At 38.5% G+C, this 24,882-nt stretch overlaps 1 protein-coding gene across 2 annotated transcripts in view; it reads right to left on the bottom strand.

Moving 5' to 3' along the window:
* Positions 1-24,882, bottom strand: part of FAM3C (FAM3 metabolism regulating signaling molecule C) — a 51,801-nt gene that overhangs the window by 4,091 nt on the left and 22,828 nt on the right. For both annotated transcript variants that reach the window (XM_040644065.1, XM_040644066.1), the window contains 5 exons: positions 23,594-23,623; positions 22,306-22,429; positions 12,954-13,012; positions 11,745-11,795; positions 9,706-9,790 (listed from right to left, as the gene is read on the bottom strand). In XM_040644065.1, coding sequence (XP_040499999.1) covers positions 9,706-9,790; positions 11,745-11,795; positions 12,954-13,012; positions 22,306-22,429; positions 23,594-23,623 — 349 coding nt within the window. The remainder of the gene's footprint in view (positions 1-9,705; positions 9,791-11,744; positions 11,796-12,953; positions 13,013-22,305; positions 22,430-23,593; positions 23,624-24,882) is intronic.

The raw sequence follows: 24,882 nt of genomic DNA, 5'->3' as shown, positions 1-24,882 counted from the left end.
TGGCTTAGTCGTTAAGCGTCTGCCTTCGGCTCAGGGCGTGATCCCAGGGTCCTGGGATCAAGCCCCGCATGGGGCTCCCTGCTCCGCTGGGAGCCTGCTTCTTCCTCTCCCACTCCCCCTGCTTGTGTTCCCTCTCTCGCTGGCTGTCTCTCTGTCAAATAAATAAATAAAATCTTTAAAAAAAAAAAAAAGAAAAAGAAACATTAGGTACAAGAGTTCTTATTTAACGAACCTGAAGATGAGCAAAATAATTTATATTAAAAAAAAACTTCATAAAACAAGAAAGAACTGCATATATATTAGACTGCCACAATGTATGCAAACCCCATCCATGGGCGGTAGCACTATTTTTTTTTTTAGTATTGATTCCAGTGTAGTTAACATACATACAGTGTCATAGTAGTTTCAGGTGGACAATACACTGATTCAACAATTCCACACATCACCCGGTGCTCATCGTGACAAGTACATTCCTTAATCCCCATCACCTATGACCCCATCCCCCCACTCACCTCCCCTCTGGTAACCATCAGATTGTCCTCTATAGTTAAGAGGCTGTTCTTGGTTTGTCTCTTTCCTTTACTTGTTTCTTTAATTCCACGTGAGTGAAATCATACAGTATCTGTTCCTCTTCATTGACTGACTGACTTCACTTAGCATTATATTCTCTAGCTCCATCTATGTCATTGCAAATGGCAAGATTTCATTCTCCTTTATGGCTGATATTCCATTGTGTGTGTGTGTGTGTGTGTGTGTGTGTGTGTGTGTGTGTGTGTACGTACATACATACATATACACCACATCTTCTTTATCCATTCATCTATCCATGGACACTTGGGCTGCTTCCGTATCTTGATTATTGTTAAATAATGCTGCAATACACATAGGGGTGCTTGTACCCCTCTGGATTAGTGTTTTTGTATTTTGGGGGGTAAATACCCAGTAGCGGAGCTGTTTTAACCACAGCTGTCCTCCTGGAGGAAGTTCACTAGAATGACTGAGAAAATCAGCTATAACCCTAGAATATTTAGACTTTCAGACCCAAATCTACATAAAGAGATGCACTTATAACCTGGCGAAATAAAAATAAATGAAATAACTGTGCAAAAGAACCCCTGAAGTCCTGGCTTCTCTGAAGATTTTGCGACCTCAGAGGCCCCTGTACGCACGAGGTCTGCAGCCGCGCTACCCCGTGTCGGGCTTACGTGAATCAGCCAGCACTGGGCATTTGTCTGCTCATTTGATAAGCAACGTGTGTATGAGAGGGACACTCCCTGAACCCGGTTTTCTTTCTAACTGGTATTAGGATGCCGTGGATCTGGGAGACTGTCAAATCCCACTCTTTAGCCAAATGTTCTGTGTTCTGGCTACATTCTCATATTTTACGTGCATCATCAGCACTACGAGGTGAGTTTTGTTGCTATTACAAGAATGAATAGTATTGAAACGCAGAGGTTGGGCAGCCGGTTCACTTGGCAGTCTAGGGATGACCCCTGCAGAGGCTTTGGGACTTGAGTCGCATTCACGTGTCAGAAAAACAACAAACTGGCACCTCATGGGCTCTTGGGGTTGCTCACAGATGGCTGACTGTGAAGGTCACAAATGCCCAGGGACTGCTTCACACGCAAAAACCGCTTGCAAAGTAGGTGGCTTATCCCAATGCAGGCCTGGCTCCCTGCAAAAAGTACGAATGAAGTCTCTCTTATCTATGCATTTTACATCAATTAAGAAACATATTGAAGGGCATCATTTTTACTTCTGTACTTCTGAACTTGAGGACTGATCGTTTTGATCTACGTGAATAAACTAAGCCAAGTGAGCCAGAGATCTGGAAGCAACTCGAAAATTTCCCTTTGTTCTGACTCCCTCCGGTCATCTCTTTCCTTCCTTTTCCTTTCCCATGAGGACGTCCATAGGTCCTGTGTAGAAAAGGGAAACACAGTGGCCTGGGATGGCTGTCTGTAGAAAGACCTAGCAGCAAGTTGGTCCCTGGCTGGCAGCCAGCAGCCTGGATTTGGGGAGGGCTCCCCCCATTCCCAGAACTGATGGGAACGGGCCGCTGAGCCTGCACTGTACACGCATGCAGTTTATGCAGAGCACCTACTTTCTGCTGGGGGGAGGAGGCGGCTGGAATTGGGGGATGTGTCAGGCGGAGGTTGCCTCTGTGACCAGCAGCCAGGAAAATCCCTGGGCGCTGAATCCCTAATAAGCTTTCCTACTAGACAGCACCTCACAGTGTCGTCACCATCCGTTGCTGGAGGAATGAAGCATGTCCTGTGTGACTGCACTTGGGACATGACTCCTGGAAACTGGAGCCTGGTTCCCTCCAGACTTTGCTCTAGGGCACACTTCCCCTTTGCTAACTTTGCTTTGTATCCTTTTGCTGTAACAAATAGTAGCCATGAGGTGAGCAGGACTGCATGCTGGGTCCTGTGAGTGAGTCCTAGCAAATCATCAGACCTGCGGGGGGGGGGGGGGGGGTCTCGGCCACCCCTGCCACGTGTCCCTACATATATCTAACTATAGTTGTATAACAAGATAAGTTTCTCAATGATTTCTCAAGTTATCTGCTCTGCCTATGTAGAATTTGGAGGATTTCATTATTCCTTTTTTGAAATCTTTTAAATAGAAGATGATTTCATGTTTCAAAAAGAAGTTTAGGGGGCCTGGGTGGCTCAGTCGTTAAGTATCTGCCTTGGGCTCAGGTCATGATCTCAGGGTCCTGGGCTCCTTGCTCAGTGGGGAGCATGCTTCCCCTCTGCCTGCCACTCCCCTGGTCGTGCTTGCCCTCTTCCTCTCCCTCTCTCTCCCTCCCTCTCTGTCTCTGTCAAATAAATAAAATCTTTAAAAAAAAAAAAAAGTTTAAAATCATGCAAGGTAGCCAATATTTTCAGCACTTGATTCAATACACATTAGGTATCAAAATGCCCCTTTTCTTTAAAAGCCAGTATAACTAATGTACACGTGGTACAAATTTTAAAGATACAAGCTTTTATTCTATATAGGGGCACCTTGAGTTTGTTACATGTACTTTAATCTCCACTAGTGGTCTTAACTAGCAGAGATTATTGGGGCACCTGGGTGGCTCAGTTGGTTAAACATCAGACTCTTGATTTCAGCTCAGGTTATGATCTCAGGGTCATGAGCTCAAGCCCCGTGCCGGGCTCCACACGCGGCATGGAGCCTGCTTAAGACTCTCTCTGCCCTCGGCACCGCCCCCTCCCCCCCAGCTTGCGCTCTAACTCTAAATAAATTAATAAATAAATAAGCTATCAAAAAATAAAAAACAAAATGCTATTAAAAAAACTAGCTGAGATGTTAAAAATTTTTATGAAATAAATTAAATTTGTTAAGAATTTTCTTTAAAATGAATCGAAAATTATCCTGTGACAAACAAGAAGGCAGACAGAGGTAGGGGCCAAGTTTTCCTCGAAGCGATTCTGAAGCTGCACAGAGGCAATCGGGGTAGCCGTGGAGGAAATGGGGACGGGGGAGCGGGTCACTCAGAGATCTGCCTCCGTCTTTGCTGGGGAAGGAGGGGCACCTGAGAGCCCCACATCGCACCATCACAACAGGCCGATGCTCCCTTTCTTAAAAGCAACATGGAGAACTGATATTCTGGGCTCCACTCTGATGAACAGGGAAGAACGACAGGGAAACAGAAGTGCAGGTAGCAAGAACTCCGGAAGAAAATCACTGTGTTACTTCAGGAGGCTGAAGAATAGGCAACGCTAGGCACAGGTGTCCGTGCAGCCCAGACTTTAAAGACAGCACATGATGAAAAGTTCAGATTAGAAGTTCTTATGAGAATAGGACTCAAAACACGAACAAAAAACCTCAATAATTTTCACTATATAATTGCTAACGATCCCAGAAAAGAGGATAGGTTCTAAATTAGTGCTACCATAGGAGTGTTCTGTGACGGGCCCAAAGTCAGAAGTGTCCAAAAATATAGGGCAAATCATATTACTAATGAGGAAACCCTGACCACCACCACCACCAGGAAGACCGGTAGTGTTCAGGGTAAGACGAGACTCACAAAACTCTTACAGGCCACACAGAGAACTTACACTACTAAGTGCAAAGGAGGGGACCCAGTGTTTCACAAGAATGATATAATATGGAGATCAAAGCAGGCCTGCCTTTTCCAGGGAGGCAAACACTCCGATCGACATAAAAAGGGAAGAGTAGGTCAGGAATGTCTATATAAGTGCTTTAAAGTAAACTGAAGCCTCCAGGCCCACACACGTCATACAATTAAATTCTAAGGAACTTTAATATAATCTTCAAAGTACTGTCTGTTACTTTAGAAACATCATGGAAAATGAAGATGCTGAGTCATTTAAAGTTAATTAAATATTCCAATCTTCAAAAAAGGTGAGGAAATTTTTTAGAAACAATGGGTCAATAAATCTACTTTCAATTCTTAGCAAATTCTCAAATGGATTACAAGGAGATACCGTGAACCAAAAAAAGGGGGGGGAGGGAGGAGGAAGGGGGGGGCTAGTGAGGAGGAGGGAGGAATAAATCAAGCCAAGTTAAGGTCACGTCAGCTATTTCAGCCTCTGAAGAGGTTTGTGGGCAGATCAGGGCACTGTAATTAGCACAGCTCATGAATTTCAAGTGAGCATCTGAGAGCCTCAGAGAACAGCCCCTATGAATAAAATAATGAAAGAGCAGCTGGATGGAATGCCTGTTAGGGTACACTGGCTGCTGTTTAAAAAACAGGTTCTGTAGTTGACTGATAGATGAATCCCTTGGAGGCGGCTCCTGGCAGGGTGGCACGCTGCCCTTGGTGAACATTTTTATCAATGACTTCGATTCAGACACAAGAATGACTTTGGAGAGACTACAAAGCTTGGATCATGGAAATCTCATAGGACAAATGTCGGCATCATGACCTAATGGGCCCAAATCAGCAAAATTATATTTAACAAGGATAACAAGGATAAATGAATATAAAGTCCCTCATTTAGATTAAACAAAATCAAGTCCTAAATGGGGAGAAAGACCTGACTTGGCAGTGGTTAAAAAAAGGCTGAGATCAAATGAAATGATCTGAGGATTTAATTTAACCAAAAATTCACCAGCCAAAAATGTGATGTGACCTTTTAAAGAAAATAATATAAATATTCAAAGAAATGTATCTTCAACACGGTAGAAGCTAGCATCTCCGCTGTACCCTGACCCAGCCGGACCCCATCAGGAGCCCTGTGTTTGACTGGGGGCACTTTAAGAGAGTTGATAATCAACCAGAGAACCAATGCCCAAAAAATGCAGCCAGGAGAGTAAACCCAGCCAGAAGCCTAACATGACAGAAGGTTACGAGAGCCCTGAGTACTGAGCAGGGAAAGGGAAAACTAAAAGACAAATGCTCATTAGTTTCAAACAAGTAAAGTATCAAATGATTTGGGGAACGTATCTGTTGTTCCATTTGCCCAGGTGGAATTTAGAGGGAGACCAACCCGAGAACATAATGTGGACTTCAGGATAGTTTTTGCCGTTTTGTTTCAAATAGAGAAATGACCGAGATACTGGCGCCCTTCAGAGGTGGTATTTGTAGAACAGTTTCATGGGAATTCTGCCCGGGGCTGGGGTGCAGGGGACCAAGGACTTTTAAGACCCTTCAGGACACCCACATTTAAACCCTTCACTTAGCCAGGAGGTACACGTCACAGAGCGCTGTCTCCAAAGGGAGGAATATGGTAGCAAAATTTAGCTTGCTCAAACTATTATAATTCCTCATTAAATAAACAAAAAACAACTTATTTTAGAGGGGTCTGGGTAGAAAGCAGGCATCATCAGAGACCTGCACTCTCCAAATGTAAGTTTTCTTAAATATAACTTTTTTTTCTGTTTTGTTTTAAAATGGGCTTCTAGGGGCACCTGGGTGGCGCAGTCAGTTAAGCATCCAACTCTTGATCTCGGCTCAGGTCATGATCTCAGGGTCCTGAGATCTAGCCCTGAAGAGCCTCCGCACTCAGTGGGGAGTCAGCTTCTCTCCTTCTCCCTCTCTCCCTCCCCCTGCACACTCTTTCTCTTGCAAATAAATAAATGAATCTTAAAAAAAAAAAAAAAAAAACCCACAAATAAAATGGGCTTCCTTGTGAAAATCAAGAAATACTGGGATAAACAAAGGTAAAGAGGTTTACTTAGGGCCAAACTTCGGGGCCTTGCATTGTAAATCCCTGAAAGGGGCAAAATGCAAGGTGCCATCTCCAAACTTACTCACCCAGTACAAGTTCAGAGGACTGGGATCCCACCAGAACACACTTTGGGAAATGCTGTGATAGAGACCAACCCCAGATGTTCTCAGAAGTTCACAGTACAGCCAAGGAGCTCATTGCAAATCGGACTAACTGGGATCAGACAGGAACAACTATGGAGAACTGATACCAACGCCCTGTTGGAGAAAGCAGGCGCATCCATTTCATATCCTAAACGCTTTTGGGTAGGGGTGCCTGGGTGGCTCAGCTGGTTATGTGCCTGCTTTTGGCTCAGGCCCTGATCCCAGGGTCCTAGGATGGAGCCCCACGTCGGGCTCCCTGCTTGCTAAGGAGCCTGCTCCTCCCTCTCCCTCTGCCGCTCCCCCTGCTTGTGCTCGCTCTGGTGAGCGTGTGTGCCTGCGTTCTCTCTCCAGAATAAAATAAAATCTTTAAAAAAGGGGGGGGGGCTCTTTTGGGTATAAGTGGGAGAACAAAGTATTCCTTATGAGGCAAAATCCAGCAGCTTTATGTACAGAAAAGCACTAACACATCGTCAAAGCTGAGCTTCTATTCCCATGTAGGACTGGGTATTCCACCACTGATGAACCATTTCAAATGTTTCACAATCAGACCCCTGCCAAGGTATACGTTTATATTTTGTTATATTTAATAGATGGAGATGGCCATTTATAAGGATTGTCCATTTCTGTATAAAGGACATGATATAATTTATTTCACCCGTGTTTGGAAGAAGGGAAGTATTCGAAATACAAATTCATGTGCCCCAAACTGAAAATGCACACAACTGACTTCATGTAACTGTGCAGAAATGGAACCATATACTGATACATATACAAGTGTAAAGACATCAAAGTGTAGATGTCTGTTGTCTTACAGGTTGAACGTCTTCTGAGGCTGCTTTTGGTATAAGTGATGGGCACCAATAAACAGCAGTTAAAGAAACAACACCATCCTGCCTTAGTTCGTAGGTATGGCTACAATTTCTTATTAGCAGAAGAGAAACAGGTCTCAAGTCGAGCAGGTGTAATAATGAAATAACATGATGAAAAAGAGAGGTCATGTGCGTTTATTCAGAAAAGCAGGGTTTTTAAAAATTTTAAAACCTCAAATTATACACGTAATATCCTATTCTAGCAGCAAAAGCAAATAGCAAGTTGCTTGGTTTTTGATAAGGAAATCCTAACGACGTTCTGTTTAGTTCTATGTAGCTAAATGGCAATGGATGCTTATTCCAGTTTTAGCGATCTATGGATTTAACACATCCTTAGCTGAACCAGATACAACACATGTCAAAGAAAACACCTCAGCTTTAAAACGGTCACAAGGTGGCCCTGTTTTCTGGGGTTTTTTTAAAAAGATTTTATTTATTTATTTTTGAGAGACAGAACAAGCATGAGCAAGGGGAGAGGGAGAAGCTGACTTCCCACTGAGCAGGGAGCCTGATATGGGACTCGATCCCAGGACCCTGAGATCATGACCTGAGCTGAAGGCAGACGCTCAACCGACTGAGCCGCCCAAGTGCCCAGTAGGCCATACACTGAAGTGGAATTTCAATGCTTTTCAATTAAAATCTGTAAAGGATATCTTTTATTCTTGATAAAAGTATCATATTTTCATCTGGATAAAATATCATAGAAGGGATTTGAGATACGCTATTAAAGGGGTCTTAGCCACCCCAGAAAGGTGATTTACTCTTAATTTTCATAAAATAGTTATTAAGAAATTGTAATAGTGGGGCGCCTGGGTGGCACAGCGGTTAAGCGTCTGCCTTCGGCTCAGGGCGTGATCCCGGCGTTATGGGATCGAGTCCCACATCGGGCTCCTCCGCTGCGAGCCTGCTTCTTCCTCTCCCACTCCCCCTGCTTGTGTTCCCTCTCTCGCTGGCTGTCTCTATCTCTGTCGAATAAATAAATAAAATCTTAAAAAAGAAAAAAAAAAAAGAAATTGTAATAGTGTCTTATTGGGGCAGGAAGAACAAAACTTCTAAAAATAAAGTCAAACCTACACAAAAACAGGCATTGTAAATCACTGGGAACTAATGAATACATTTTTAAAAATACATGGAAACAGTAAAGTCACCGGAAGAGGAAAATCTACTAAGTAATTAATTTGGAGATGGGAAAATACTGCTCAAGTATAAAAGAAGAAACTAAAATGAAAAATCCATACACTTGACTAAATAAGAATTAGTCTAAACTTGTAAAAGTCAAAAAGCACAATAAATTAACAAAAATAAACACAAAATCATGTATTTTCACATGAAAAATGGTTAATATCCTTAACATACCAAGGGCTCTTACACATCAGTAGGAGTCAACCTCAATGGTCAAAAGACACTTTACAAGAGAAAGAGCCAAAAACACTTGTGTAAAAAAAAAAAACAAAACTGCAATCTCATCAATAACCAAAGAGAGGCACACTAACAAAATCCCTTTCCAACACTTCTTAAAAACAATCAGTGTCCTGGAACTTCTGACAGACATATTAAATTGGTACAGACTTTTAAAAAAAATCCTTTTTTAAAAACATACACATCCTTTAATTCAATACCTTACCTCAAAAAAATTTGTCTTAAGGAAATAAAGGTATTGTTGAAAAATTTTTAAGATGGTACATTTTGGCTAAGTATGAAAATCTGGAAATAGCCTGAGGGTCCAGCAGTAGGTGCTTTGTTAAATAAATTCTAAATCTTGATGCATGTTTAAGAATTATATGAGGTAGACATGGACATTTTGTTATCAAAACTATTTAATGTTGTGGGAAAATATTCACCAAATACAAAAATCAAAAGAAATGCTGTAACTACTAGCATTCCAAAGGTTTAAGATGAAGAAAATATGTGTATTAAGAAAACTAGAGATGGAAACTAAAATATCAGTGGTTATCACTGAGTAGATGAACTGGAACTTATTTTCTTCTTTGTACTTTTCTAGATTTTCCAAATTTTACAACATACACAATTTTAAGAAAAAAGTTATAAATTGCCATGTATTAAACATTATGAAAACCATATCACACTTATCTTTCATGTTTGACTCCATTTCTAGGAACTTACCTTAAGGACATAATCAAAAGTGCAAAAACATTTATGGAAAAGGATGTTTATCGAAATGTTATTCATAATACCAAAAAATCTGGCAATAATAGGGAATTTTAAATAAAGGTGGGGCCCTTATGATCAACTGCTGGCAGGGCCATGAAAAATGCTACTGAAGAATATTAATGTTAGAGAAAACAATTTAAGGTTAAAAACATAATATAAAAGAGCATAACAAACTTGAGGTGTGTGGATCTAATTTTATGACAATATATGTATGATAAACACACAGAAAGAAGGAAGCAAATAAAAAAAATGTTAATAGTGTTTATCTGGAATTTGATTACTTTGCTCTATTTTATAATTTTTTTCGTTGAAAAGGTATTGCTTTTACAATTAATTATAGTTCCAAAACTAATATAAACTTTTAAGTTTACATACTTCGTTGCTCCATCATCATATGTTCCCATTAAGACAATTGTTCCATCTTGTATGGACTTCAGAAACTCAATAAATGGGGCCACATCTGAAGAAAAAGAAAGTATTGATGGTGTTGGGGTTTATTTAGTGACTAAGTAGCCATCACGATAATCTCTCAAAAGTTAATATTAACTAAAATATAAAGTGTTTGCAAATCAATAATTTCAAATATAGAGTAACCAAAAGGGAGACAAATCTTATGAACAGGGTAAAATGACCTTTATCCTTTAATAGGATCCCACCATCAACTTAGAATTTCCCAATCCTGATTCATCCTGTGTCTTTTGTACTCATATTCCAGGGGTTAAATGAAAAAACCGTAGCAAAGTTGTATGAAAGCATGACTTAAAATTTGAAAATAGAAATTTGACGGGGCTGGGGGAGAAGGGCAGAAGAAAATCTTCACAGATTCTCTGAGCATATGTAAAATTGTTGGTATGGGTACTTATCTAAGAGGAGGATACAGAGTTTTTATTTAATTCATAAAAGGTTCTTTAATTTCTTAAAAATTTATATAAACACACAAACACATGCATACATACATACACTCTGCGTTAAGGGATCTCTGGGCATACCTGATTACTGTAAACTAGGGGAGGAATGAAGATTCCATCTAATCATGGCAAATCTTATGGTCATTACCTGCTTCACCTAGTGCACCAACACACACAGAAACTTAAAAATAAACCACTTTTGTGGCGACACGCTGGCGATGCCAGAGGCAGACCACGTGCCACCAGCTGCTCTACGTCTTGAACTCTCCAATGTCCCCGGCCTACCGCTGCTTCAGAGCTGGGGCACTTCACACATACTCAGTTTCCTTCCACAGCAAAAATTCCAAAGACGCGCCAACTGAATTCTATTTTATAATAACAGCATTTTCAATTCTGAGAAAATATAACAGAGGAGCTAACAAATCACTTCCTTTTAAACGCAAAGACGGAAGTCAACTGCAACTATTTCTTCACCTGAAGAGGCTTTTTGGCGTAGTTAATCTACCTGTGATGAAGCAACAGAGCTTCTTGGTCACGTAGCTGATTTCAACACAGGTTTTGCAAGAGAGTTTCCAGGTAATAAGTGTTGGTAGGCCAATTATGCCATTAGAGTCTAAAATTGCAGGCAGCATCTTAAGTTTATATCGTTTTGACAGCTATGAGAAGTCCTAATCTCATTTAAAAAATAACAAACTATTGCATCTCATTATAAGCTGAAGAAGTATCAGAAAAGCTGAATGGTCTGAAAATGAAAAATAAACTTCAAGAAGACTTCTAACTCTTGGTGTCGAGGGATTTTATAAATGGGTTGGAAACGGGGAGGTGCAGGGCACAGCCTCATGCTGAGAAATATCCTGAACCAACAACTCAGAAAAGAATCAAAAGATAAATCAGTGTCAGCCTTACATCAGATTTGAGGAAGAAAGTTCTTTTGGGCACACTCTTGTTCAAGGTGCTAGGTCTGCATGTGGGTAACTGACCCACACCTGTTCCCTGAGGAACTTCACATTAGGAAGATACCCGTGAACAGCTCTAAGCGCAATGAACTATAAAGAAAACACCTACTCTCAAATATTCATCTACTTAATAAGAATCCTAGTTATAATTTACTTTTGAGACTAACAAATCATTGCAAAAAAATCAATTCAGTTAAAAATGCTTAAATTGCTTATGCCCTTCTCCAAATTCTTCTTTTTAAAAAATTTCAGTCAGAGACTTAAAGGATCCAAGGCTTTCAATTAGTTATTCTACAGAAAATAGGACTCAGATTTTTAGAATCTCAATTTTGATACTATTGCTCTTAGCTACATACACAATTTCTATAAAAAAGCAAAGTAAAAGCAATGTGACCAATTGCTTAAATATAGCTGGATTTTTAGTGAAAAGTAAGAGAAAATGAACTAACATAAACATACCATCAATCTCTCATTAATGTGCTACATTATATTGAGAGGCTTAAAAAGTCAGCGCTAGCAGCAGAAGAGTTAACGTGTTATTCACACTTACCTCCTCCCCACATGTCAAAATATTTGGTGTCTAATACTTCTCCTGTTTTTCCTGAAAGAGATGGAATTCATGTCAGATTATGCAACTGAAACATGCCCTATGTAAGACAAGTGATCTTAGCCAGTGATGGGTGTGGCTTCATTAGCAGAAAAAGAATTATTCTGAGAAAGACCTAAAATCTGAACTGTATGCATCTGAAAAATATTTCTAAGAGTAACTTTTGGATAAATTAAAATTCTGGACTTTTTCACGAATCTTATAAGCCAAGGAGCAGCAAACTGGAGTCCACAGCCGACTGCAGACCACTCAAATTCAGTTAGATAGTTTCATCCTTATGTGCTACCATCTTCCCTTATTTAAGAATTACCAAAAAATATGTAAACCTTTTACAAAAAGATGAATTGATGATGCTTTCTACCACTAAAGCCATCTTTTAAAATTTTTTCACTGATTTCCCTTTTCAAATTTTTTTTTTTTTGCTATCAATTAGACGAATACGTATAGAACCTTTTACCTAAGAAAATAAAGAAAGTAAAAATGCACAAACTTAGCTTTTGTTGTGAAAGAAAGAAAAAATATTTTCCTATACTAGGAACTGGTAACGTGGCTGTGGTCCCTAATCACCCTATACAGCCTTAGAGGGTTACTGTACCAGAAGGAAAAGACAAGCATGCAGTTAGGCCTTATTTCATGGGTTCATATTTTCATACTTGATTTTGCAAGAATACTTGAGACCTTCAGGATTCGATGAACTTATTTTCACTAATGAATTTATGTGACAAATGTGGACAATACTGAAGAGTTAACGATTAATTTTAACTCTTCATCCCTCTCCCCACCCCTTCCACTAGGCCATCACCCTTTGTCGTGTACACACCCTCATGTCTTTCTATCTTCAAATTGTTAGAATCCAACATCTTCAGAATTCACCAATTTAATGTTAGATTGGTTTTAGCCTGACAACCTCATGGGAAACTCTCCACACAGTGCACAGCAAGTGGGGTGCTTCCAAGAAAGAATGCTCTCACATTTACACACAAGTCTCCACGTATCGTTGGTTTTTTAGGAGGATGTGAGGAAGTTGTGAAGAGGGCTTTCGTGTCAAGGGTAGCACTTTCTGACCTGATCCCTTGATAACAGAGTGCATTCTACTTTGGGCCACATGAATATCCACTGACCACATCTGAAAGGTAAAATAATTATGCTTACCATTTACCAAGGCAACATTGATCCCTCTTCCAACATTATTCTTAACACCACTCATTAAACTGAAGGAGAAAAGTCAAGACAAATTTAGAATTAGATACTACACATAAACATGTATCAGAGAAATAAAGCCAAGCCAAAAAAAAAAAGTTGGGGATATTGTACGTACACATAATTGTTTAAGAACTGCAGTGGAGATTAAAAGATCGCTACTACATCAGAGAAGACAGTCTAATATTAAATAATTTTAAAGCAATGTCCTTAAGTAAGATTTCACAAATCGATATATTAAAAAGTATCAGGGCCTAAATACCAGACCATTTTTTGCTACTGTGTCAGGTTATGAAATACCATTTCAGAAAATCCTTAAAACATGTGGACAGTATGCACATATTTTGCACCATCCTCAAAGGATCAAACAATTGATAATCTTTTTTTTACTTTTTGCAATATCCATGAGACATGAAACAGAAGTGAGATACTTTATAATCTGAAAGCAAGAAGAGTTTCACCTACTTCACCTAATTGTAAACATTCTCTCAGTGATTATCAATGTAAAATTTCTCTATACCCAGAAGAAGGAATCTTGTATTCATTTAATCACTGCATCTAACCACAGTCACTTGTATTGTTACATCTGAGATAATCAACATCCAGTGGCAGCTTACAGACCACTACGATTCTGTGAAATAGAAGGGATGAGTGGAAATGTGCTTGTGTAACGGTTCAGTTTGCTGAATTAGAATTAATAAATTAAACTGTAGGTATCTGCAATTCTAAAGATTCAAGGTAATAGTAATACTGCCAGTGGTGTGCTATTCAATGATTAACAACTGGTCTGAGGTCGATGGAGAGGGGGAAGGACGCATATATGACACACACATGTCCACACGTGGGACACCCATACCTACACATACAGGTGCCTAAGCTGATTATAAGCTTTACTGATACAAATGATTTGTAGCACACAATTTCACAAACAAAAAAAAGCTATAATATTGCATTATGCATCCCACATAGCCAAGTGATTCTCAGAGTATGTTGATTTTCATAGAACTTGCACCTGTAGCTAATGCATGGCTGCAGGTGACGGATGAGTGCCATTCTAACACAAATGTTGGATGACATTTCATTTAAAGAGTAAGACACCTCTTCATATACCTGTTGGCCATTTGTATTCCTCTTTTGAGAAATGCCTATTTAGGCCTTTTACTCATTTTTTAATCAGGTTTTGGGTTTTTGCTAGTGAGTTGTAGGAGTTCCTTATATATTTTGGACGTTAATCTATCAGATATATAGTTTGCAAATTTTTTTTCCCATTCAGTAGGTTGACTTTCCAGTCTCTTGATTGTTTCCTTTTTTGTGCAAAAGCTTTCTGGTTTGATGTAATCTCATTTGTCTACTTTTGCTTTTGTTGCCTAGGTTTTTGGTGCCTTACTCAAAAAATTCACTGCCCGGACCAATGTCATAAAGCTTTCTTCCCTAGATTTTCTTCTAGTAGTTTCATGGTTTCAGGTCAAGAAACTTACTTTAAATATCATGATATAGGTAGGTAAAAAAAAAAAAAAAAAGTAGAAAGAGAAAAATCATGTAAACATTACTCAGAAGAACACAGGATTACTATTCAATAATAAAGAAGCCAATTTAAAAATGGCCAGGGTTTGGGGGCGCCTGGGTGGCTCAGTCGTTGGGCGTCTGCCTTCGGCTCAGGGCGTGATCCCGACGTTCTGGCATCGGGCCCCACGTCAGGCTCTTCCGCTGGGAGCCTGCTTCTTCCTCTCCCACTCCCCCTGCTTGTGTTCCCTCTCTCGCTGGCTGTCTCTATCTCTGTCAAATAAATAAATAAAATCTTTAAAAAAATAAAAAAATTAAAAAAAATAAAATAAAAATGGCCAGGGTATGAATAGACATTTCTCTGAAAAGGATACACAAATAGCCAAAAAGCAAATGAAAAGATGTTAAATATCATTAACCATCAGTGAAATGCAAAAATGAAAGCACAATGAGATACCACTCAACACCCACTAGGATGGCTGTAATCAATAAGTCAGATAATAACAAGTGTTACGTGGAAAAGTAGAACCCTCATACACTGCCATTGGAAGGTAAATTGGTGCAGATACTTCAGAAAATAATGTGGTAGCTCCTCAGATAGTTAAACACAGAATTACAATATGAACCCAAATCCAGTCCTAAGTATGTATACAAGAAAAATGAAAACGTGTCCATACAAAACTTATACACAAATGTTCATTATTCATAATAGCCAAAAAGTGGAAATAAACACATGTCCATCAACTGACAAATAAATAAACAAAATGTGATATATCTATACTCAATGGAGGATTATTCTGTCATAAAAGGGAATGAAGTACTGATACATGCTACATGGATGAACCTTGAAAACACTATGCTAAATGAAGAAGCTGATGACAAAAGAACCCCTACAGATTATATAATACCTTCTATGTGGTATGTCCAAAATAGGGAAATCTATAGAGACAGAAAGTGAAACATGGTTACTTAGGGCTGGTTGGGGTGGGGGGGAGGGAGTGGAATGGGAATGGGGAAAAAGGTCAACACAGCTAAAGGACACAATTTCTTTGTGAGGTATAAAAACGTTCGAAAACTGTAGAGATGGCTGTACATATCTGGGTATACTAAAAACCGTGACTGTATGGTTGAGTGAATTGTATGGCATGTGAATTATATCTCAATAAAGGTGTTTAAACAAAAGAAAGTAGGAGTGGCTATATTAACACCAATTAAATAGACTCCAGAGCAAAAGAAAATTACCAGAGAGGGAGATTACATAATGATCGAAAGGTCACTTCACCAAGAGAGAGTAAACCTAAATGTGTATGTATCAAGAAACTGAGGTACAAACTATGTGAATCAAAACCAGATAAAATTGACAAGAGAAACAGACGAACGTACAATCACAATTACGTCAACAGCCCTCTCTCAACAACTGATCGACAGAAAATTACCGAATGTACGGAAGAACTCAACAACAGCATTAACCAACAGGGTCTAACTGACATTTAAAGAACGTTCTATCCAACAAGAGCAGAATACACATTCTTTTCAAGTGTGCATGGAGCATATACTAAAGGTAGACCATATCATGAGTCACAAAATAAACCTCAACATTTTTAAAAGAATTGAAATCACACTAAGCGTATTATTCAACCACAATGAAATCAGTAACAGAAAGATAATAGGAAAATTTCCAAACTAAATTGGAAACTAAAAAACATACTTCTCAATAACACATGAGTCAAAGAGGAAGTCTGAAGGGAAATTAAAAAACACAATGAAATGAGTGAAACTACAACTTATTAAAATTTGTGAGGCATAGCTAAAAGAGTACCAAGAGAGGAATTTATAGCACTAAGTACTTAAAAAAAGAAACTAAAAGGAATGCCATAAACCTAAAGTAAGCGGAAGGAAAGAAATTAAAAACAGCAGAAATCCATGAAACAAAAAGCTGGTTTTTAAAAAGGTCAATAAAATTAACAAACCTTTAGTAAGACTGACAGAGGAAAAAAAGAGAAGACACAAATCACCAATATCAGAAGTGAAATGGGATATCACTGTAGACCCTGCAGACAGCAAAACCATAAAGGAATACTATGAACGATTTACCCATGTAAATTTGACGACTCAGATTAGACCATTTCCTCAAGAAGTACAAACTAACACAATTTATCCATTATGAAATAGATGATTTAAATAGTCCTGTAACTATTAAAGATATTGAATTCACAGTTTATAAACACCTCACTGGAAAAATCTCTAAGCCTAGACAGTTTCACTGGAGACTTGTACCAAATGTTAAAAAAAAAAAAAAAAGAATCAACATTACTACACACACAAAAAAAAAGAATCAACATTACTACACAAAGAGAAAAGAGAATACCTCCAAATTTATTTTATAAAGCCAGTATTATAATACCAAAACCAGAGTAAGACATCATGAGAAAACTACAAACCAATATCCCTCATTAGTATACAGGCAAAAATCCTCCTTAACAAAACATTAGTAAATAGAATTCAGCATATTTAAAAAATCATAAACCATGACCAAGTCAGGTTTAGCCTACAGATACACACGTGTTTTAATATTTAAATAGTTAACGTAATCCACTATATTAACAGATTTAAGAAAAATCACATGATCATTTCAATGCAGAACATGCATTTGACAAAATTCAACATCCATTCATGATAAAAAGTCCCAGAAAACTAGTAATAGAGAACTTCCTCAACTTGATAAAGAACATCTACAGAAATCTACACCTAACATCATACTGGATGGTAAAGGACAATACTTTTCCCCTAAGAACAGGAACAAGTCAAGAATGTCCATTCTCATCATTACTATTCAACACAGTAATGGAAATCCTAGCCAATGCAATAAGGCAAGAGAAGGAAATAAAGACACACAAATCAGAAAGGAAAAAATAAAGCTGTCTTTATTTGCAGATGACATGTCTGTCTGTACGGACAATCCCAAGGAATTTACAATAACAAAAACAAAACTCCTAGAAATAATAAATTAATTTAGCAAGGTTATAAGATACAAGACAACACACAAAAATCAATTGTGTGTCTATATACTAACAATATGAAAACTGAAATTAAAAATACAATGCCACCTACAATTGCTTAAAAAAAGGGGGGGGAGGATACTTAGGTATAAATCTAATAAGCATGTATAGGGCTTGTAAGCCGAAACCCACAAAAATGGTAATGGAAGATAACAAAGAATATATAAAGAGAAACGCCATATTCATCAACGGAATAGTAAAGATGGTCAATTCTCTCCAAATTAATACACAGATTTCACACAACTCCTAACAAAATCCCAGGAAGATTTTCCGTACATAGAGGCAAGGTAATCTAAAATGTATATGGAAAGGCAAAGAAACTAGAGCAGCTAATTTTGAAAAGAAGAAGAAGAAGAAGAAGAAGAAGAAGAAGAAGAAAATAATAATAATGGGAGGAATTATTCTACCCTTCTTAAAGACTTACTCCAAACTAGTATAATCAAGAGCATGTGGTATTAGTGGACAGATTAATACACAGATCAACGGAATGAATACAGAACCCAAAGCCAAGTGGAACCAAAAAATACACCAATCGAAATATAGCCAACTTATTTTCTAACAAAGGAACAAAAGCAATTCAATGGAGGGAGGACAGTCATTCCAACAAATGGGTGCTGAAGCAACTGGATATTCATAGGCCAAAACTGAACCTCAACCTACATTTCATACTTTATTCAAAAATTAATGTAAAACAATCACAGATTTAAATGTAAAACATAAAACTATAAAAAATCATGCAGAAGAAAATCTTTGAAGCCTACAGCTCTGTGAACAATTTTTAGACATGACACCAATCCATAAACAAAAAACAAAGCACATCCATGAAAGAAGAATAAATCAATAAATTAGAACTCGTCAAAACTGCAAACTTTGGCACTACAAAAGATCCTAGTGAAAAGGGTGTCTAGACAAGCTATAGGTTGGGAGAAAAGAGTCACAAACCACATATCTGACAACAGGATGCATATCTAAAATGTATCTCAAAAACTCAAATTGCAGTAATAAAAAAATAAAAACAATCCAATTAGAAAACGGACAAAGACATGAATAGGTATTTCACTGAAGGGGATACACAGGTGGCAAATAAAATGCATTAAAAGATATTCAACATCACTAGCAATTAAACTGAGATATCACCACACATCTGAACAGCTAAAATAAAAAACAGTAACACCACCAAATCCTGGCAAGTATGCAAGGAACTGGATCTCTCATACATTGCCGGTAGAAATGTAAAATGGTGCAGTCACTCTGGAAAATGTTTGGCAGCTCCTTACAAAATTAAATATACGCTTACCACACAACCCAGAATTCCTGGGGATTTTACTGCAGAGAAATAAAGATGTACATCCACACAAAAACATGCACGTGGTGCTCACAGCAGTTTTACTGGTTAGCAGCTGAACACTGGAAACAATTAAGTTGTTCGGTTGAGGACAATAGGTGATGGACAAACTGCAGTATACCCACAATACAGACTATTACTCAGCAGTAAAGAAGTAGTAATTAATATGCATCAGTATTTCAAGAGCATTAGGCTGAGTCAAAAAAGCCAATCTCATATGGTCACATATTTTATGATTCTCTTTCTGTAACATTCTCAAAACATCAAAATGATAGAAATGATAAAAAGATGAGCGGTTGCCAGGGGTCAGTGATGGTGGGGGTGACGGTTATCAGGGTAGTATAAAAGAGATCTCTGTGGCGATAGAATAATTCTGCATCTCAACGGCTGTATTGGCTACACGTATCTACACATGTGATAAAATGACACAGAATGACACACCTTGTACCAATGCCAATTCCTGGTTTTGACACTGTATCTAATTAAGATACAATCATGGGGTAACTGGTAGAGAATACACAGGACTACTCCAATCTCTGCAACTGCCTGTGATTTCTGTAATCATCTCAAAATAAAGAGTTAAAAAAACAACTCTCCTTGAAGGTCCATTAAGAAACGAAAAGCATAAAAATTTGATTTGGAAAAGCTTAGTAGCATTTACTTAACTATTTATCTACCCATATGGGTTGCATATCTGCCTTCAAAATCTTTCTTTTCATTCTCTAAAATTTACATGTAATAAAGCAGACTTTTTTCATGTGTTCAAGAGTAGTTCTGAAAGGTGAGCCGTAAGGAAACCGACTAAACACGCTGCCCAAAAGAAGGCAGTTTCAAAATGCATTTGCTCTGCTCCTGTGAGAAACACATATGTGAACTCCATCATTAATGCTAAGAAGCAACAGCTATGATTAACCTGTTACATTAATCATTATGTACCATGGTGTCTTGATACTTAATAATTAAAGCTTCACAGCGTCTTCTCCATCTTGGAGTAAGCGGCTGTGTCTATCTCAGAGCAGAAGTACAGGCAACAAAGAAGCAGTATGGCACAGGCTTCCCACCAGAGGGCAGCAGCTAACCAATTTTTAAAACCTGGAATTAGGGCAAACCTGTAACTAACAAATGACAAACTACTGAAGATTTTCAAATATATAAATTTATAAATATGTAAACCAGTCTTATTAACACAAGTGGAAACATCTTCTTTTATCCTTCATGAATATGAAGGTTCCCCCACAACCATTCCACATCTCCAGGCAAAAAAATCGAAAGAAAGTATTATATAGAGAGATTCTACATCTTTGAACATAGTTTTGTTTCGAAGACCTACTTTATGTTTTAACTACCCTATCTTAAAATGATTAGTTTAGAGCAGGGTTTAGCAAACTATATAGCCCATGGGACAAATCTAGCCAACTGCCTGTTTGCTTTTGGTTTTATTATTTATGAGCTCAGAACGGTTTTCATATTTTTAAATGGTTACACTTTGAATGGTTACATAAGTACTTATACACTCTCCTTGATTTTACCTGACCCTTCCAATCAAAAACGCGATCTGGCCCCTCAAGGTAAAGTAAATGAATAAATCCATCAAAATAGTTTGCTATATATTCCTACACCAAACATGAAGATTATAATAAAAGGTGAAATATTATCCTAATATCCACTTCATATAAACTGAGATCAAATGAGTATATCCCTAAAATAAAAGCTGTATCTTCAACATAAGTAAATTCTAATGGGTTCTCTAATGCAAAATAAAAAGAAGCTACGATTCCCGTACTGCGTGACACTTGATGTTTATTTATTTATTTTTTTTTTAATAATGATTTTTTATTATATTATGTTAGTCACCATACAGTACATCCCCGGTTTTCGATGTAAGGCTCGATGATTCATTAGTTGACACTTGATGTTTATACGCAGCATCCCCGACTACAAAGTTTGGAATCCATGTTAATCCCTACAGTATATCCTGATGCATCCGTCCTTAAAACCACAACCACCACCCTAATCTAACCATCGTCTTTTGTCTATATTGGGGTTACTCAACCTCAGTCTATGACGGCGTTACAGACCCGATAAATCACGTGGAAAGGCTGTCCCGCCACACCGGGGGAGTGTCAGAGCATCGCGGCCCTTACAACAGTGCCACTACAGCCGCAACATTTCAAAACACCTCCGACCTTGATGAATGTCCCCTGCGGAGCAGAATCATCCCCACCGAGCAGCTCTGATCTGGACTAGTCGTCTCCGAAACGAGTGCGCATGTACTCAGGGCATGTGCAGGAAAATATTAAAAGCGCTACTTACACGTTGTTAGTATCTACTTAGATATTCAGTGATTGCGCATGAAAACTGTCACCACCGTGGAGAGGGGCAGCGTCGAAGAGCCTTGGCAGCTCTGGCGAGGGCCTTCCAGTTGTTCTCTCTATTCTACTCCTTGACTCAGTTTATACATCAGCCAGATAACTTTTTCAACATCAATGAAATCATGACGTGCCAGAATCTGAAAACCTTCGAGGACTCACACACTCAGGACAAGCCCTTCGGTTCCTGGTGGCCTGGCCCTGACTCCTCGACCTCCTCTCACGCACCCCCACTGCTCTGCACCGCCCCCGGCTGCTTGAACAGCTCATCGCTCTAATTTCCCAGGGAACAGCGGATTAAAAGCAACCACCTAAAGGGAGGGCTTGTGATTTCAGACAGCAACCTCACGTGCAAATGGGAGTCAACGTGAAGGCAGGAGACTGAGAACCTGGAAACTGTACTTGGAGAGCATCGGAGCACAGAAATCACTCAGCTTCGTGGCCAACGGTTCTGCACCACAACAGGGGGAGCTTATGACTGGATTATTTCACACTTTGATGGGCAGCACTCAGACATGAAAAACGAAGGATGTTTGTGAGAGAGCATTCATTCATTACCTAGAGCAGTGCTGCCAAACGGGCCTCTTTGCAATGGTGGAATGCTCTGCGTCCAGCTGCGTGGGCACAGGCCGAGGGGGGCTACTGAGCACTTGGTGACTGAGGAACTGAACTTTTACCTCTCATTCATTTCAATGAATTAACTTTTTCCCGATTACTTAAGAATCAGAATTAAACTGTCACATGTGCCTATGGCTACCGGATGGGACAGCTCAGATCTAGAGGATTCACAAGGAGGAAACCCCTCGTCTTTACACGAAGCTGGATAAAGGCTTCTTATGTCACTCTAAAACGAAATTTCAGAATTTTAAGGCTCTTTAAATGCCTGGGAGAAAAAACTGTGTAATGAAAACTGAAATCACTTTTCTTTAAAACACGCCCAATACATTTTCAAAAGATGCATTAAACTCAGGTTCAATTTGCTGTAATTTAATAGCACACCATATACTCCCAGACTGAAAAATACTTACACATTGTCTTCCAGGCAGATTTTGGGTCCCACCACATTGGCTGCTCCACTTGCCATTTTAAAAGCAAAATGCTTCTCGGGGCAAGCTTTTGAGATTCCGCATTTATATCTGGGAGGTTTTGTAGCTTCGGGGGGAGATTTTTTAAAAAAAGTGTTAGATTCTATAATCAGTTTGTTTCATATCTTAAACCAGAAAGGGCATTATGTAAAAACACCAAGACACACATTTCTTAAAATACATGCCTTTTTCTTCCCCTGAGGGTTTCAAAGAACCACAAAACAAACAAAACAAAAAACAGAACCACCTAGGAAACAAGCTAATAATTGACATAAATGAATGAAGTAATAGATCTTGAGAAAGGTAAATATATTTTATCTAATTTTTTTTATTTTTCAAAAGTTTTTAATTTAATCTCATAAGCAATGTTACATTAGTTCCAGGTGTAAAACAGAGATTCAATAACTCCATATGTGATTGTGTCATGCTCACAGCGCAGCTACCACCTGTCACCATACAACACTATCAAAATACAACTGATTATATTCTTTACGCTACAGCTTTTATTCCTCTGACTTCTTCATTTTTAAACTCAGGAGTTTATTTCTCCTACTCCCCTTCACCCATTTTGCCCATCCCCCAACCATCTCCCTTCTAATTATTTTTAAGTTTATTTTTAAAATTCAGGATGGGGGAGGGGAACCTGGGTGGCGCAGTCGGTTAAGCAACAGGCTCCTGGTTTCAGTTCAGGTCCTGATCTCAGGGTCGTGAGACTGAGCCCCGCATAGTGCTCTGCGCTCAGCCCAGAGTCCGCTTGAGATTCTCTCTCCCTCTCCCTGCCCCTACTGCTCGTACTCTCTTGCTCTCTTTCTCTAAAATGAATAAATAAATCTTTTTAAAAAAATTCAGGATGGGGGAGGTTTTGAATTGCTACTTTACATTTCTAGTCCATATACGCACAATGTGTGGTTAACTCTAGAACGAGTAAAAAGCCTAACACATCGCTGAATATCTGCTCACGTTCTAGTTCTAACGAGGAATTCTTCTTTCATGCATTTTCTGTACTTTTACCACTGAAACTAAAAGCACTAATAAAACAAAATATCCATTACAGATACCATTATATACCAAGAATATTCAGCTGTCCAGTCAAATAGCATCCTTATAACTTAAAAAGGTCTAAATCAATTTTGCTCATGTTGAAATCTCTCCATTGTTTGAATATAAGTGCTCATATGCCTAAGATAAAACAAAATAAACCACGTGCAAAACACTGAGATGAAATACTTACAACGTGCAGCTGTGTCCAATGCTGACCTTGCTAGGAAAAAAAAGAAAAGGTTATCTTTATTAGAAGGAATAAAGCTATTGTCAAGTGCCCACTTTTTAAACATGTATGGAACAGACTTATAAAAATGAAAGTGCCTGAATTCTTGCTCAGTACACAATAAAAAAATCAGAATATCGCTCTAGAGAAAAAGTGTGAAAGTAACTTTAGGCTACAAAACTCACTATAAACAATTACGCAGAGGAATTATGGACCATAGTATTTAATTATTGATAGAACATTTTATTTTTTCTTTACATTTTATTTTTATTTCTAATTTTAATTTAAATCCCAATCAGAAAGATACTCTACAAACTTAATTTCTTTTTGAATTTATTTTTCAATTTTTTTCAGCGTTCATGAGACATAATCGACACATAACACTGTGTGAGTTTAGGTGTATGATATGTTGACTTGATACATCTATAAATTGCAAAATGATAACCAGTATAGTACTAGCTACCACCTCCATCACATCACATAGTTATCAGTTCTTTTTTTGTGGCGAGAACATTTAAGATCCACTTGCTAATATACATTCAAGTATATGATACAGTATTATTGGCTATAAACACCATGCTACATTAGAGATTCCCAAACTTGTTAATCTTATAACTGGGAGTCTAGACCCTTTGAGTGAAGTCTCCCCCTTACCTTCCTCCCAACCCCTGGTAACCACCATTTTACTGTTTCTCTGAGTTTGTCCTTTTTAGATCTCACATATAACTGATATCATACACTATTTCGAACTTCCCTTTAAATGACCTGAAATACACACACTCAGTGACTATTATGGTGTTTAGAAGTTGATCCTGCTGCACGGTGCCATGTACACATGCATATATAGTCCTGGAGAATATACATAAACTTATCTTGGTGCTTAGGCTAGGAGATTCGGGGGGCGGGGAACACAAGGAGTTCAATTTCTCTAGAATAGAAATGTATTGGGTGTAATAAACAAAATAAGGTCAATTACTAAGACTTTTATAATTTATCAGTTCAAGGAAGCCAAAAGATCAACTTTCAACTTTAATGCAGATCTCAACCTGGCCATCTACACTTAGAGCTTTTTAAAAGCACTAACACCTGATCCCAGCCTAGGGGATTACAAGTCAGATCATCGACAGCATTGTGGGCAGCCATTTCCTGATTTGGCTAATAAGTATGCAGTGTTACAAATATTTGCCAGCTGTCTGACTATAAATAGTCACTGGGGTTTTAGTTCTGTACTATTTTAGATAATTGAGAATTTC

Source organism: Ursus maritimus, unplaced genomic scaffold (assembly GCF_017311325.1).
Source record: "Ursus maritimus isolate PB19 unplaced genomic scaffold, ASM1731132v1 scaffold_3, whole genome shotgun sequence".
In the NCBI taxonomy this organism is placed as follows: Eukaryota; Metazoa; Chordata; class Mammalia; order Carnivora; family Ursidae; genus Ursus; species Ursus maritimus.
Note: the sequence above shows the minus strand (reverse complement) of the source record. Positions and strands in the feature narration are given on the sequence as shown.